Raw genomic sequence first — 16,345 nt, forward strand, 5'->3', positions numbered from 1 at the left:
GCCTTTCCCTTTTACCCGATATCAAATGTGCTCATAGCACTACCAATACTCGTTTACCTATCATTGATTACCTCTCACCTTGACAGCTCGCCTTCAGCTGGCGCCCGCCACTGCAGTAATCCATTAATATCGGCCAGCAGTAGCCCGGATTGTGCATCCGTGGAACCGCCTGCCAGCGGGCTTCAGAACCCCACTCACGCGGCAATGCCGCTGAAAGTGCTGGGCAAGGCGCTGTGCCGGCGTGTCTTTCAGTGCTCACCTGTGAGGGGCCATAACCGCTGACCTTGCACTCACCCCACTGACCAACACTAAAGGGGCTAGGCTGCTTTCGCTCACCTCACGCCTCACCGGCCATCTCACTTTTGCTCTCTGAGAGTGCTGAAAAAATATCAAGATATCCTCGACTCATCTTGGCCGGTCTAAATGGGCTCCAAAAAGACGCCGGAAGGCGCAGATACCTCATCTGAGGTCACAAAGAAGAAGCACGGCTTCAGAGTTGGGCCTGAGAATTTGCCAGACGGGCCATGGCGTCGCAAAGGTAACATTTTTATTTTTTCACCCCTTGTCAGAAAATTTTCCCTGCGCCTCACATGAATCATGTGCCTAAAACTTAAGCAACGAAACTTACAATATCTTACCTGCAGTCGATAAATTAAAGCGTGATTTAATTCACAGAGCCAAAGTCAAAAAGGAGTATGCAAAGATTAAGGCTGCTGACCAGAAGGCTGCCGAAGCCAAGGCCCGTCCGAGCCATGGCGACAGTGAGGGTCATGATGGTGAAGATGAGGTGAAGCCGTCTCAAGGAGATGCCAAGGGCGAGGAGGGAGAAGAGGGAGAACAGATTCATCCCACCAGACAGCTCATGCTGAAGGATGAAGAAATGGCACAGGTCGGAGCCGATCCCGAGAAGAAGGCTGGCTTTAGTGATGGTCAGCGGCGGAGAACTCGGCGCCCTGGATACTACGACAAGCAGCTGAAGAAAGCTGCAGAGCGCCGCGAAGAGGCAGAGATGAAGAGGAGAGAGTTTGAAGAACGAATGGAGGAGCGCGCGCAGAAGCGGGCTGAGCGAGAGAGGTTTAAGAAGGCCATGGCGAAGACCAGGGATAAGGATGGCAAGAAGAAGCTGGGAAGAGAGAGTTCATTGTTATTGGAAAAGGTTAAGAAGCTTGTTGGTGAAAAATAGGCTGCAGAGCCTTGGTTTTTTTTTGCATATTTATACTTTTGTTACGATACCTTGGCATGTTGGGCTTTGCGGTTTCGAGGCGTATCTACATGGACCGGCCTCATGGTATAGTGCCTAATAATGGAGCATATTGCAATGAAGAATTTGATAACCATAAAGATTGAATACCATGTGATATTTAGGTTAAGTTGAAACAGACTTGTCCGATTTGTTTTTGGCCAGACAGGCTCTAGGAGCTTAGGTTGAACCTAACCTGAGGAGAATGTAGGTTCGGCCAAACTCATATAGAACGCATGGCAGATAATCGCGAGATACAAAGGGCTGAGGAAATTACACAAGGAGCGAATTCAGTGACACGGGGAAATCTCAGCTGAATTCAGCCAAAGGCTGATGTGAAGAAACAATGAATCTTGTGCTACGAGTACGGCATAATGAAGACCAATTCTTATCCGCACAATTGAAACATTGAGTAGAGCAATAAAGGCGCCAGCTGCCTATTGGGGGTAGTACTTCATAACAGCAGCTCGACTAGCAACAGGGCTTTTGCGGCAGATCGACGGCTGGACCGGGGTTGGGTGATCAGATGCCATGGGTAAAGTCGCAGCTGCTGTGCGGGTTGAGATTGTGGTAGCAGTAGTCTGTGAAATTATATTGAAAAAGAAGAAGTGAAAGAATTTGAATATTCTTGTACGCACGAGTATGAAGTAGCACGCATCATGGATAAATGGTAATATGAAAGCAGGATTGAGCTCGCAATAGCGGCTCGCAAATTGTTGGCCGTAGACTGAACTAGGTTATGATAAACTGGGTTGCGACGTGATACGAATCGGGAAGCTGATGGGGCTCAGCCATTTACATGATGCATCAAGTGCGTGTTGGGCGATGTGCAGCTCGGTTCATCCAACGGAGCAGACTGCCATGTTTGGTGAGCGTGAGGCATACTGATATAGGTACATGTAGTGTTGAATGATGGACCAGGCGAATTAAAGGGAGGGAGGGATAATTACAGAAAATTGATTGATGCTTGAGTCTCTCTCATGCGAAGCAATCCGGACTAGCAAGATGAAGGAAAGCAGCCATCCACGGAGTCATAAGCAGATTTTAGTGCAATAGAGATAACTCAATGTCATTTGTTGATGGACGATGCGGAGGAGTAAGGCCTGGTGTTCATTTCGGCGTACTTTGCACTCGGAACCAACAACTCACCCTCATTAAAGTCCAAAGAGCCAATCCCGTCTCGAAACTCACAGGCTGTCACATCCTGTTTCGTACTAGAGCTGTAAAGGGCTCAATCAAGGTGAAACAGCGGCCCAAGTGGAGAGGGGGTCAAAGTCATGCTGTGAAACAGAGCTGACTAACGCCTGCGAGTTTTGGGCAATTTTATTCTGGAATGTCATCTAATACATACATGAGTATTATAGCGTGTGGCGACGCGCAAAGACTTGATCGAAGATAATTATGGGAATAAAGTGTTGAGACGCAATAGATGAAACGGGAAAACGCCGATATACAGGCGGCTACGTAGAAGACGGCACCCGAGTCAAGGCGTGTGTGGAATCAGTCGAATCCATATCCCCACGAGGTGTTTTGGCGGTGGGATTACCCCTGTTTGTTGCCGTCCATAGTATCAGCTGATAGCACGCCGCACTGTCTAGTTCGCACACTCTTGCTCTCTATTACCATGGACTACGTGCTGGTTATAAGCTAGCAAAGAGGCCAGTTCGCGGCTCCAGGGCAATTTATAAGACCACGGGCGTTATTTGCGGTCCTTGATAGTGTATGTACATCGAATCTCACCATACATTGTGCTCCATCGGTGGCGATTTCTCTCCAAAAAGTCTTCGTCCTACGTTGCCTGCATACGACTTGCAGACCGTCTATTGATGGCTTGCTCCGCTGCAGATTGTGGGAATTTGTGATCGGTAGAGAGTACTTATAGTCTGATAGTATAACCATCTGCCTCCATGCTATATATATGTACCTGCTACTTCACACTCTGTGTTATACATATGCGAGGTAGTCAGCTGAATAAGGTGAACAACATGGAAATCATGCTGTAACACATGGCGGAGTGCTGAATCCTGATTCTAGATTTCTGCGGCGTGGCACGGATACTGTGCAAGCACTGTGCAGGGTATTGAACTGCATCAACTTGGTTTCAGCATCTACAGATCTCTCCGTTACGGAGCCCGCGGAAGCACCTCCAGTTTGGCTGCGTTCTGACAATCATGTGAGGGCAACATTCGACACGCGGTCGATCCCCTCAGACGTACACCCGCTGGAGCTTACAGTAGAAGCCAGCGCTGGCCTTCTTGGCGCCGCCAGTAGATGTTTAGACGCGGCTAAGCGGCTCCCAAAGCCAAAGACGAGAGGGCTTAGAAGAGGGACCAGTGGCTCCCCTTCATTTCAAACCCGTAGACGATGACTAAAGGGCGAAGCTCATATCATCTGTATTTACGAGCAATCAAGACAATGGATGGTACTAAGTGGTGCTCGAGCTGTGAGGAGTTGATATACGGAAGAGCAGGCGCCTTGAATTACAAGTAGGCGGAAGCCCAGGTTGAAGGGCTGGAAAACGTGCCACAAACACTAGCAGTCCATGTACCTGTACATCTAAAGTTTCGTGTTTCAGCCGGATCCCGGTTTGTTCTGCGTGCTTTGGAGAAACAAGGAAAAGGGAAAAAAAGGGAGCAGCCCGCCTCTCCTTGCGGATATTTTTTTCGCAGTGGTTCTGGAGAACAGCCCCTGACCTTCTTCGACTTCTGTAGTTGGACAACTGCGCCACGTCCCCTGGATGAAAGAGTCCCACAGTGGTTCGTGTGCAGGCGCCAGCACATATAAGGTACCTACTAACGTGCACCAAGCACCCCGTAGTGCGACCAGCTCCCTAATACTGCGTCCAGGATTGCTTTTAGCTAGTTGATGCCAAGTATGGAGTAGAGCTACCTGCCTCGCTGTAGGCAGCTTTGGCGGCTGCATGTACGCTGGCATCAGGCGGTCGAGTTTGGATGGGTACTGGACGTTGCAGAATCTGGATATCAAGCCATGTACCTTTTGCCATCTCAGCTCAAATCGGTACTTGAGGGGGTGGCTTGCAGAGGTACCTGCCACGGCTGGAGATGCGTCTCTGGCATCTACATCAAGCTTTACTTGTATATTATTCCATTCCAAGCAGCCCGTCAATTTTTATAGCGAAAAAAAAGGAAAGAAAAAAAAAATATAAGACACAGCGAACAGAACGACCTTGCCCAATCCCACCATGAATAAGCAAACCTCAAAAACAAAGAACACGAAAACAAACTTCTCGCGTAATACCGCTCTTTTTTTCGCCTCGCAGCATCACCACAAATCTACAGTCTTCTTCAAGCCGCCTAGCAAAGTGCATCATCCGGCTTGACGCTAACAGCGTGCTAAAGAGCCCTTTGGTCTTGAATCTGCACCAGCTAAATTTAGGTACCTCGCAGCCTAACACGCAGCGGCGCAAACTTGTACCGGCAGCTCCCTGTCAGCGTGCTCGCCGTGCCTGTTTTAGGGGACCATGGGGGGGCTCCTTTGGCGTGGCCAGTCCCTGGTACCTGCTTCTACAGGCATTTTGGCCGCCTTCTCTCCCACTCCCCATCTCCAGCTCGTTGCCATTTTCTCCTCCGCCATTTTCTCCTCTCGATCGATCCTCTTGTTGCGCCGTCGACTCGACATCAGACGCTTCGCTGCTCCCGCCGTGGTGCCTTGCGCTCGACCCGACTCGACTCGACTCGTGGCCCCCTTGTCTTGGAGCAACGACCGCTGCATTGCTTTGTGTAGCACCGGCCCCAGCCGTCCGCAACTTGGCCCGACTTCGCCAGAAGCCTCCTTTGCTGCGCGAGCACCTGCGCCAGACTCTCGCTGCTCTGCGGCTGCCTCGAGACTGAGCATAACGACTCGAACGGCTTGCTTGCTCTGCATCGCCGTCCATGACTGCCCTACACAGGCCATAGCTCAACCCTGCCCGCCTCATCCAACGAACCAGCTCCCCAGGGCTTGCTGACGAGATATCGGACACCGCACCGGCTGCAAAGCTATATACATGCATATGCGTATAGATATAAATACATATATATCGACGCCTCGACATATCTTATCCTGCACCATATCTCACCCTTTTCGAATTCCTCTCTTCATCTCTAGCCCACCATGTCTTCAACAATAGTGGACGAGTATCTGGAGACCCCTATGGAGGCCGACGATGCCTTCCCCTGTAAGGGCTGTGGTGAGGTTTGTAATACCACCCGCACTGCGGAACATCTCCTGGCCTGTGGCTTCGACTAACGGTGTTTGCCCTTTAGATCCTCGAAGAAGGGAAAGCTTTCGAACTGGGTAAGTGCATTGATTTGCCTGAGCGCAATACCGCTCTGTTGAATCCCGACGAGACCTTCATCATTACTCCTGACCGCCACACAGAGCTCAGCACGCAACACTAAACTATTTATTTCGCTTAACATGCATATGGGCTAACATCATGTCTTGCCAGCTGGCAACCGGTGGCATCTCGATTGTTTTCGATGCACCTCTTGCGGATCCCTCCTCGACTCCGACGCCAACCTTCTCTTGCTCGGTGACGGCTCCCTCATCTGCAACAACTGCACATACAGCTGTACCGCCTGTGGCAACAAAATCGAGGACCTAGCTATCTTAACAGGAGACCAGGCATTTTGCTCAACCTGCTTTCGCTGCCGAAACTGCAAGCGCAAGATCGAAAACCTGCGCTATGCCAGAACGTCCCAGGGCATTTTTTGCATGGACTGCTATGAGACATTGATGGCTAGGAGAAGAAAGAAATCCAAAGCCGCGGCGGCAGCTAAAGCTAGGGAGAAAGAACAGCCGCCCGTGGTGCCAGAAAAGTCTCTTCCAGCCCTCCCACCCGGCGTCATTCCTAACGGTGCCTTCTCAAACGACCGCGTCGATCCCGATGGGCCCACGGAGCTATCACCACGGCCGCGTACTGGCCACAGGCACAATGAGTCGTCAGCCCGAGGCAAAGCGGAGCGCGAGGCTGATGCTGCCAAAGACGGGCTTGGCCTCCCTTCAACCACATATCGACGAAATCGTAACTCGACTATTACGTCTAGCAACGGCGATGGCGGTGACGGCTTCATGATATCCGTGGCTCTCGATACGGGTTCATCACCAAATGGAGCACAAAAGCCATCCTCCGAGAGTACTGGTGAGGCTGCGAAGAAGGACCGCCGGCCGACCATGTCCGACAAGCGGGTCGATTCACATTCTTCTGCTACTCACATCGCTTTCATGGGTGCTGCTGCTGCTGCTGCTGCCGCTTCTTCCTCTGCTGCCTCATCTCGTCAGCAGTCAGACCACGAAACCTCACAGGCAAAGTCTTCCCGTTCTTCCCCGAAATCAGAACAGAGCCAGACCAAAGCATCTGACGAGGCCACGAAGAAAAGAAGGCCTACTGAGTCGCGGAGCGACAGTTCGCAGTCCGTCCCCCAGCAGCAGGACGGTACTGCTAATCGGACAGGTACTAGCACCCCGCGCAAAGACAGCACATCGCAGGCTGAACCACGCAAAGCAGTGGACAACACTCCCGGGTCGCGATCATCTTACGATTCCAAGGCACAAGATGATGGTGATTCGAATGTCAAGATTGGACCCCGCTCTGACAGTGTCAAGAGCATTCCGCGAAAAGAGGTCCCAGCGGCATCTACCCGTCCTGGTATTCCCCTCCTTTTATGCACCCAACGCGATGAATTCACGTTCCCTTTTGCTAACAAAATCATGTTTTAGCCAATGGAAGTCCAATTACGACCCAGGGCAAATCTTTCGCCTCTGAAGATGTCACTCCTGCTACGGCAACTCCCCGCCAGAGCCCACCCTCTAGATCTGGTGCAACCGACAAAGGATTGACTGATACTTACATGCAGCCCCGAGCAGCCCCTCTTCCTCCAACCACCGCGGCCCCAACTCCACCCAAAGAAGCAGCATCTAAGAGCTCTCAAGGTGAGCCCGTTTCGCCGAAACTTCCTAGGTGGAGCGGCGGCGCAGATTTCACCATGGATGAGGACATGGCTAGGATACTCGGTGCCGACGAGGGAGCGTCTTCTATCCTCAGGCGTGTCTCTAACGCCGTTCGACACGGACGCACAAGCAGCGCTGAATCTACTCAAACCCCACCAACCCGAGGCACTCACACGAGGAGCATCAGCGAGACAGCTCGTGGGGCTATTTCGCCTCGCTGGCCCAAGACGCAAGACGATCTGAATGGCCAGGCACAAGAGTCAGGAAGCCCTGTTTCAATTTCGGTTTCGGCTGCAGATACCGCTGCCTTGGTCCTCAAGCAGCAACTTCGATCCTCTGAACAGCGAGTCGCTGAATTGGAGAAGCACGTCGGTGCCGAGAAAGATCTTCTTAATCTCAATCAGAAGCTTATTGAGAAGAGAAAGACTGTTTCCGTATTGGATACTCAGACTGAGATTATGATTCGACAGCTTGAGGTCCTGGCAGGTTATGTGGAGCGCGCAAAAGACACACAGACCCCTATTGATCCCCGGGAGCTAGAGGAATCTGCCATTAAGGAATTTGTCCAGAAACTTGAGCAGGTTAAGAGAACCTTTACTGAAGAGATTGAGCGCCTGCATGAAGAACGCGATCAGCTCGTTGAAGAGAAGAGCCAAGCCGTGGCCGACAGAGACCGCGCTCTTATGGAATTTGAGCAACTGTCGTCGAAGAACGCTCAGCTTGCGGACATGAACAACGATCTCACACACCAGATCCAAGAACGCTTCAAATCTCAGATTAGTTCGGATGGCAAGTCCAACGGCTTGGGCATCTATGGCCAACACAAGGGCACTTCATCCATCAATCTTGACTCAGCAAGCGTCGCAACCGGTACGACTCTTATTGGCGATGAGGACCCGGCTCTCATTGTTGAGCACGGACCTACCGTAGTCCAAGTCAGGAAGGGCCAAGTCAAGAAATTCAACTGGAAGAAGGGATCCAAGACCATGGCACAAAACATCACCAAGGGCGTGGGACGTGCCGTTGTTGCTTTCCAGAACGATCGCGAGAGGATGCAGCAGCAAGGCCTGGCAGCTGATGGCATTGGACTTCCGTACAACATGACTGTCGCTCAAGGAGACTCTTCCAACTCGTCGACGCCCAACGCTCAGGCCGGAAAGCAGCACCAGCAACAATTTGGCTTCTTTGGTAAGAAGAATGCAAATGCGAAGACTGGATTGGCAACCCCGTCCAATATTGTAGTCGCACAAGCAGCCCCAGAACCAGCATCAACCCTATTCGGATCTGAGCTTACAGATCGATGCGAGTTTGAGCATCGTCAAATTCCTAGCGTGGTGACTCGATGCATCGAGGAGGTTGAGCTGAGAGGCATGGACCAGGAGGGTATCTACCGAAAGACGGGTGGCAATTCTCAAATCAATATGATCAAAGAGGGTTTTGACAAGAGCGAGAACTACGACATTTCTGACCCTGACCTGGATATTACCGCTGTCACGAGCGTCTTGAAGCAGTATTTCCGAAAGCTGCCGAACCCGCTACTCACATTCGATGTCTATGAGCGAGTGCTAGAGTCTAATGGTAAGCTCCCCTTCATCTTCGTGATATAGTGGTTTTGGATGTTTTCTAACTCTTATTTAGCCATTACCGACGAAGCTGAACGCTGCTCCCACTTACACAAAGTCTTTACTTCGATGCCTCCAGCCCACCGAGACTGTCTAGAGTTCCTCATGTTCCACCTTCACCGTGTGGCAATTAGAGAGCCTGAAAACTTGGTTAGTCTATTTGCCTTTTCATCTTTCTCTTAATAACCGCTAATTCTAACAATTGTGACAGATGTCGCCTAAAAACTTGGCTGTCGTGTTTGCGCCAACCATTATGCGAGATCTGAGCATTGAGCGTGAAATGACTGATATGCATGCAAAGAACCTCGCGGTGCAATTTGTCATTGAAAATACTAACCAGATCTTCCAAGAGGAATAAGCATCCTTTGCATTTATTTGGCTACGACATGGGCTGTCAAGCCCTCATTGGCTAGATGTTTATGTTATTATGCGCTCACGGTTACACTGGCGGTTCGTCGTCATGATTCGGTCCCCCTTGCTTTCAATTTTGTCTGTTTTAGCGAGACAAAATCCACGGCGTTTTGTGCTTGGCCAAAAAGTAATGTCAATTCCTTTTCTACTGGCTTGATCAAGGACGAGGTTTTTTACTTTTTACTTTTTTCTTTCCTGGAGGCAAAGCTGGATGACAGTGTTTGAACAGTCTTGTCTCTCTTTTCTTAGAACTCGGAGCTTCTTTTTTAAGATGCTCATAGGGGCTTTTTGTTTTACATTTACCCTCCCTTTTTTTTTTTTTTTTTTTGGGCGGCATGAAGTCGATGTATCTCACTGTTTATTTGAGCTGGCTTGGTATGGCTTGATCACAGGTTGATCTTTGGTTTTTCTGCTTGAGCTCACGATTTTTTGAAGTCCCTTGCCCTTTTTGGGCCGTGTTGTTGTTGTTGTCCACATCATTGAGAGGAGTTGAACGTTGGAAGATAAAGAAGATGGCTATGAATGGCTTTTGTTCTCTCTCTTCTATTTCGTTTTCTCCATCCATCATATTATATAGCTACGTTTTTTTTTATATATATATTTGGAACTGAGCAGCAGGCGGGCGGGCATGATATAGTTGAAATGGTTGAGGGCGATGGTTGGCTTGAGTCGGCGAGCATGATGAAGAACAATTAGAAGAAGTAAAATATGAAATTTATGATGACTTTTGTGCGATCAAGATGCCTGCTTGACTTTAGTGACTTGCTCATAATTTTGAAGTAGATAAACTTCGCTGTCTTAAGACAGACATCATGGATGGTGAGATACAAGATAGGTATGCAATACGTATATACTTCCATTACAAAGAAATTTCTAAATCAAAAAAGTGCCTGCCTACTAAATGTGTAACAATATCGACTAACTACATGTATACGAAACCGCCAGGGCCGTTCAAAAAGGGCCTTTTTCACAGGAAAGAACATTAAAAAAAAAAGTGAAGAGAAGAGAAAAACAGAATTAGCGAAAAAAAAAAGTTACACGTTTTGTCTCGAATAATCAAAAAAAGAAGAGAAAAAGAATTTTTGGTTCACAATAAAATAGAATAAGACGAAATGAAAAAGAAGAAGAAAAAGAAAAAAAAAAAAAAAAGGTCCATCCTTTCACTACTCCCCCCCCTTTTTTGTTTCCTGCCTACACGCACGAAGAACATGCCGCCGAGAATTTCATTCACGCCAAAAAAAAGTCAGGCCCAGTCAATCAATATATCGTAGACGTCGCTTTTCTTCCAGGGAAAAAGAAAAGAACTTCACCAGGAAAACAGAGAAAAAGTCGTCTTGTATTCCGCTATTCGCTTTCATGTCTCCAAAAAGGAAAAAAAAAAAATATCCGACTGCAAAAACTTTTCTTTTTCTTAGAAGCAATGCGAAGAAAAAAGAGGAGGGAGGGCTGAAAAATGGCGAATATCAGAAAATCATGAATGCATCCCGTCTTCACGCTGCTTCTTGACAATGTAATACGTTATCAGGCTCTTAGGATCGTCCTTGATTCCAGCCATGGCCTCCCAGAAAGCCGCCTCCCTAACACGAGTATGTAGAGCAACGCAGAATTTGACAGCGTCCATGCGAACGCCTGAATCGGCTGACTCAAGACACCGGCCTGCCAGGTTGGTGAGCTGCAAGAGCTCCTTATGAGTAGGGATGTACTCGGGTCGCTTTGCTAGCATCTCTTTCAGGACGTGAAGGCCCATGCTAAGAGTGCGGCAACCTTCAGTCGTGGCGTCACTGCAGGACTGCAGGCGCTTTGTGAGCACGACGACAGTCTCGGAGCCGTCACTGAGGGTAACAAGCTCATCTGCCAACAGCTCTAGGCCGCTCACCACATGGGCTCGGGTATCGTAGCAGCCGCGAGTCTGGAGGAGGGACTCGAGACCTCGCGAAACATGGGGCTGGAAGTTCCTTCGCTCCTTTTTCAACAAGAGCTTGATAGTCGTGAGAATTTGAGCCTTCACATCCTGGGATTTGCCTGCGGGGAGATCAGCCAGAGGGTCCTCCAAGTACTGGAACAAGCCAACCAGAAGGGCTTCGAATCTTTGATCAGTGAAGACAGTTTTACTATCTCGGATCAGAGATTGCAGCTTTCGGAACCCGTGGACTTCCAGAGTCTTGGCTCTAATTTTGTTTATGCCGCTGTCCAAGAGACGGGCGTTCTGTCCGTTCTTCTCCTGAAACTCTACCTCATCTGATAGAGGTGGCAATGTCGACCTCTGAATGTTGGCAGCATCTTCGTTGATTGTCCTCTCCTCCAAAACAGGAGCAGAAGGAAGAGACTGTCTTGGAGTTGGCTCGTCGTCGGTAAAAGGGTCTTCGTATACCCTCAATGTCCGAGTAGGTAGCTCAGTGCGAGGAGATAAAGGGATTTCAGCGGGGAGGACAGGGGTTGGTGAGGCACGGGCAAACAATGGCTGTGGTGGCGACTCTAACCTTGCTGAAGCCGACTGCATGCTAGAAAGTGTGGGCACTACCAATGTGAGATCATCAGTTGCTCTGGTTGGGCTCAGTGTATGAATTATCGTTTGAGAATGCCGAAGTCTGGCTGGGCTAGCGCGTGGCGATGGTATTCCAGTCGGCCGCATGGTTGTTGGGGATGTAATACTCGACTCGCTTGCATGAGACCCATGATGGGCCCGTGATGATGGCCTTTGGGGCGTAGTCTCTCTGATCCTCTCGGGCCTGGTCGATGATGTTGATGACGATGAGGATGCAAATTTGGACTTGGGCCCCTCTGGGCTATGGGCCTCTACGGACGACGGCTGGTCTCGAACAGAGTAAGGACCAGCCGTTGCAGGGCGAGCTACCTCTGGCCGCCTCTTGGCTGGCCGCATAGGCGCCACGGACATGCCACCTGCGTTGACTGAAATTGTACCAGGCTCGGCTCGGTGCCGTTTCGACGCGGTCGCCGTGCTAAGTTGGCTACTCGAGTTATTAGAAGAGGCAGCAGAGAATGTGGACATAGCAGAGCCAGGTCGGCTTGGTATGCTCCTTGCGCTCAGCGCGGCCTTCTTTTGAGCCATCATAGTCTCCCGTAGACTTGGTTTGCTGCTGGCCGCATTGGCGCTCCTCGAGAATCCTGATCCCAACCTGGATGTAGCAGCCGGTGCTTCTACTTTCTTTCCAGCGTTTGGATTATTTGGATCCCTGAGAAGCAGCTTTTGGGCAGTCGGTTCCAAGTCTGCCATGAATCTATTTGCGTGTTAGTATGAACTTCTTGGACCCGGAATAAGAGAAAGGAATACTTACGCGTCTGCTCTTCCTGGCCATACGCCCCAGTATGTCCAATAGGTCGCTCTCATCTTTTCCCTGACGCTAGGATTAGCATCACTTAGAGACTTCTTGATACACTTTTCTATCAAATCGACACCGCCAGAATGTTCAATGTGATTTTTGTGATGAGCTTCCTTCCTTATTATTGTTATTAACCATCCAGCGGCGTATGTTCGAGGCTGAACATTCTTGTCTTGAACTGCACCCCAAATGTGCTGCATGAGACGAGGAGTGTATGTGGCCTTGCTTAAGATGGCGTCTATAACAGAATTGGCCATCTGAGAGGTAATCTTCTTGGTATTGGCAGACAATTTCATAAACGTTTGCATGAGAAGCTCGACCAGAGGGTCCATAGCGGGCCCGAACGTGTTGGCAATTTCCTGGACTAAACTGCAGGCTTCTTTGGACAAGCTTGTACGCAGTGAGGTAGCAGCCTTTATGATGCCGTCTAGCAATACCTTCAAACCAGCGGCAAATGTGTCCAAAAAGTCAGCCGGGGCATTGCCAGCCACCAGCCTCCGTAATGTCACAGTGCTCTGCTCTCTCTTCATCCAATTCTGCTCAGATTCTTTTCCTTCAAAATAAGGAGCCATATCCCTAAAGAGGTCGTCCAATTCGCGATGGGTATTAACGTATTGCGGTTCAACGGATTCGGCCAGAGGATCAACCATGGGCGTAGTGGGTCGCTCACTCGCGGCAAAGGATGAAGGAGCTGATAGTGTAGGTCGAGCCGCAACATCTGGCACGGCGTCTGAGCGGGCACCGGTGGGTACAAGAGCTTTCACGATGGCTTGCTCGATGGCAGGTCGAACCTTGAAGTTCTTCAGTTGTTTTTTCAAATCGGTTTTCGCAGCTCCAGGAGCATTCCTAGACATCTGGGTTAGCCCGATTCATGGATTGAGGGGTAGAAGATGGAAGAGAGGTCAAGATATTACTTGAAGAGTTCGATAACGGTGCTTTTAGCAGTATCTCGGACCATTCCGTCCGCATCTTCCAGAAGATCCATCAGTATTGGAACATATCCTCGAAACGGCAGTCCGTGTTGCTGGTGAGTCTAGAGAGCAGTTAGTCCACCATTTGAGTCATAAAACAAGTCCCAGCACCTAAGCCTACCTCCAAAAGCCACTGCATAGACGCCTCCTTGGCTCTCGGATTTTTGCCCACCATGGCTGTATTTCGAATCGAGCGCTCTACGTCGGCGGGGGCAACGGTATACAGCGTGTTGAGACTCAGCATCGCCAATGCGCGAGGCTTATCCTTTGAATCCCCCAGCTTCTCCACGACAAGAGGGAGCGTTCGCGCCGCCTCTTTAGCCAGATGTTTGGGCTCCTGGCGCGACATGCGCGTAAAGAGGTGATTGAGTGCTGTGAAGCCAGCGGTAGCCAGCGCGACATGCTGCGAGGCGGAGGCGCTCCGGAGGCCTTCGAAAAGCTGGGGGATACAGGTCTCGGGGACGTTGTGCTGCTTGATGCCGGATTTGATTGTATTGACATACTGGACTTTGGTGTCGAAGTGGATGTTGTCGCTTCGCAAGATGGTCATCAGGTTTGCGACCTGGTCGTCGGTAAGCTTTTCGGCCATGGTGCTCGGTGGGAGAGCGAATCTCCTGCTGTACGAGGCGCACTTGTGTTAGAACTCTTCCTGCTGCGCAAAGTGTGGAAGCCTGTCGTGAGAGCTGTGGGCTAAAGAAGCGCTCACAGCAACCCAACGCCGTGCGATGCAGCCAAATAGACTCGTCGCAAAGCAGCGCACCAGGCATGCGCACAACGGAGTAGGGAGCTCTATTACTCACAGCAATGATGGTTAATTTTTAGGCTTTCGTCCAATCTTATATCGTCTCCCTCCTTTTTCCTTTTTTCGTCGCTGCGTTTATTTTCTTTTCTCTCGTTCCGTAAATATCAAGGTCTCAGACAGTGCATGCGCGGGTTTGCTTAGAATCGATATTGCATTTGGAGGGGCAGCAAATGAATTAATAATTCAGTTTTTTTTTCTTTCCTCCCCTTTTCTTCTTCCCCTTCCTCTTTCTTATTTTTTCTATCGGCTTCTGCTCTTATCGTCCTCGATTTTGCAGGCGCGGCGCGTGTGTTGATGTTGTCGCCGGTGCGAGGGGGGGGCAAGATAGTGTGTGTGGAGTTTGTGTTGTGTTTTCATTTCCAGCCCAGCCCAAAACAAAAGAAAGGAAAATAATCAGGAGTGGATGATTTATTGCGGCGTGACGTGACCAATGCCTGTTGCCCCGGTCGCAAGTGCGCCACGTGTGGCTTGGATGGTCTGGGAGCTTGGATTCTCAAGAGGTCTGTGCGTCGGAATTGGGCATTGCACATGGGATTTTTAGTGGACTTACTAGGAAGTTACAGTGGATGCAGTAGCGCTATGCCCCTGAGAACAGCAAAGTGGTCGATACGGAGAAGGCTGTCGCGCCGTGGCTTAGCACCCTTAGACCCTTAGGACTAGGACTAGGGTCCCCTACCCCGCCATCATCGTCGAAGCGGCCACTGGGTGCTGTGCTGCCTGCCCCGCGAGCTCAGCTCCCAGGATTAACTTGGCCGTGATAAAGAGAGGATCAGCTGGGCTGGTACACGATATTGCTGTTTATTTCATGTTATAGAAGACATTCGATTGGGTGCTGGAAGCACTGAACTGCTGCTTTTTTTTTTCGCTGTTATTTGTAACTTTACCCGCATTTAGCCAGTCCTTAGCCCATCTCTTCTGTCGCCGTTCATTCACCGGCATTGATCCATCCCCTCAATAATTCATAGACTATTAGCAGTCATATCAGATCAGACCTGGACGACAGATAATTCACCATGGTTCGACTTCCAGAGCCTACGCCAGTCCCTCCCAACGTCCATATAAACGGCACAAGCAACCATCTAGAGGAAGACCAAGATGTCAGCAAAGAGAGATTCTTGGTACCAGCTCTCCAGCTCCAAATCCAGGATCTCAAACACCCCGGAGCAACGCGCTTCCTCAACGCTGTCAACGCGACCGACAGCCTGACTACTGGCACCCTGAATCTCCTCAAGCTCCTATATCACAAGCCCTCTGACCCAGAGACGACAGTCCCACCGACCAGCTCAGTGACGCTCATACTCGAGAACATGCCTGGCGTGGCCTACACCGTCGGCTCTGGTGCAGACAACAACATCAAGGAGATTCACTTCTCACTACCATACATTGCCCAGATTAATCCCTCTCGCATTGCTGAAGAAATCGACGGTGTGATAACCCACGAGCTCGTCCACTGTTTCCAGTACAACGGCCACGGCGCTGCGCCAGGGGGTCTCATTGAGGGCATCGCAGACTGGGTGCGCCTCCACTGCAATCTTTCTCCTCCGCATTGGAAGCAAGAGATTACAGAGACCTGGGATGCTGGATATCAGCACACGGCTTACTTCTTGGAGTATCTGGAACAGCGCTTTGGACACGGTACTGTTTGCCGGATAAACGAAAAGTTGAGAGGAAACAAGTATCACGCGCACGATTTCTGGATGGAGCTTCTTGGTCAAGAGGTGGAAGAACTGTTTGCAGAGTACACGCAATCATTACAATAGCGACTATAGCCATATGGTGGTGGGCTCATTACAGAATAATATGTGCATCATATAGATGACAGAGATACGACGAGCGTATAAAGACTCATAGATTTGGTTTTACTTTGAACTGTCTGAGAATGAAATGGTATTTCATTTGTAAATAAAGAGCGCAATAATACACCAAAATATTTGTATATATATATGTGTATAAATATCGGCCATTAGGTGCCATGGCAGGTAAATATTTCTTGAAATACAAAAGCA

General features: G+C 49.8%; 5 protein-coding genes across 5 annotated transcripts; 3 read left to right on the forward strand and 2 right to left on the reverse strand.

Moving 5' to 3' along the window:
- Positions 1-14: 14 nt before the first annotated feature.
- TrAFT101_001048 (uncharacterized protein) lies at positions 15-1,337 on the forward strand. The gene is made up of 3 exons (XM_024903333.2): positions 15-261; positions 322-538; positions 645-1,337. The coding sequence occupies exons 2-3, from the start codon at positions 424-426 to the stop codon at positions 1,181-1,183; spliced, it is 654 nt and encodes a 217-aa protein (XP_024765290.1). The 5' UTR covers positions 15-261; positions 322-423; the 3' UTR covers positions 1,184-1,337.
- A 3,374-nt stretch (positions 1,338-4,711) lies between these two features.
- Positions 4,712-5,155, reverse strand: TrAFT101_001049 (uncharacterized protein; the record flags this gene model as incomplete). The annotated part of the gene is made up of 1 exon (XM_024904669.2): positions 4,712-5,155. One exon carries the CDS (start codon positions 5,153-5,155, stop codon positions 4,712-4,714), a length of 444 nt encoding a protein of 147 aa, XP_024765291.2.
- Positions 4,733-9,553, forward strand: TrAFT101_001050 (uncharacterized protein). Its single transcript, XM_066126232.1, has 7 exons — positions 4,733-5,434; positions 5,506-5,536; positions 5,691-6,695; positions 6,747-6,890; positions 6,962-8,770; positions 8,831-8,964; positions 9,026-9,553. Exons 1-7 carry the CDS (start codon positions 5,354-5,356, stop codon positions 9,170-9,172), a joined length of 3,351 nt encoding a protein of 1,116 aa, XP_065982331.1. The 5' UTR covers positions 4,733-5,353; the 3' UTR covers positions 9,173-9,553.
- Positions 9,554-10,074: 521 nt separating this feature from the next.
- TrAFT101_001051 (uncharacterized protein) lies at positions 10,075-14,688 on the reverse strand. Its single transcript, XM_066126233.1, has 5 exons — positions 14,338-14,688; positions 13,659-14,154; positions 13,481-13,599; positions 12,522-13,412; positions 10,075-12,464 (listed from the first exon to the last, which is right to left on the reverse strand). Exons 2-5 carry the CDS (start codon positions 14,124-14,126, stop codon positions 10,697-10,699), a joined length of 3,246 nt encoding a protein of 1,081 aa, XP_065982332.1. The 5' UTR covers positions 14,127-14,154; positions 14,338-14,688; the 3' UTR covers positions 10,075-10,696.
- A 372-nt stretch (positions 14,689-15,060) lies between these two features.
- On the forward strand, positions 15,061-16,260 carry TrAFT101_001052 (uncharacterized protein). The gene has a single exon (XM_024903335.2). It carries the CDS (start codon positions 15,353-15,355, stop codon positions 16,097-16,099), a length of 747 nt encoding a protein of 248 aa, XP_024765295.1. The 5' UTR covers positions 15,061-15,352; the 3' UTR covers positions 16,100-16,260.
- Positions 16,261-16,345: the final 85 nt, after the last annotated feature.

The sequence above is a fragment of the Trichoderma asperellum genome, chromosome 1, assembly GCF_020647865.1.
Source record: "Trichoderma asperellum chromosome 1, complete sequence".
Lineage (NCBI taxonomy): Eukaryota > Fungi > Ascomycota > Sordariomycetes > Hypocreales > Hypocreaceae > Trichoderma > Trichoderma asperellum.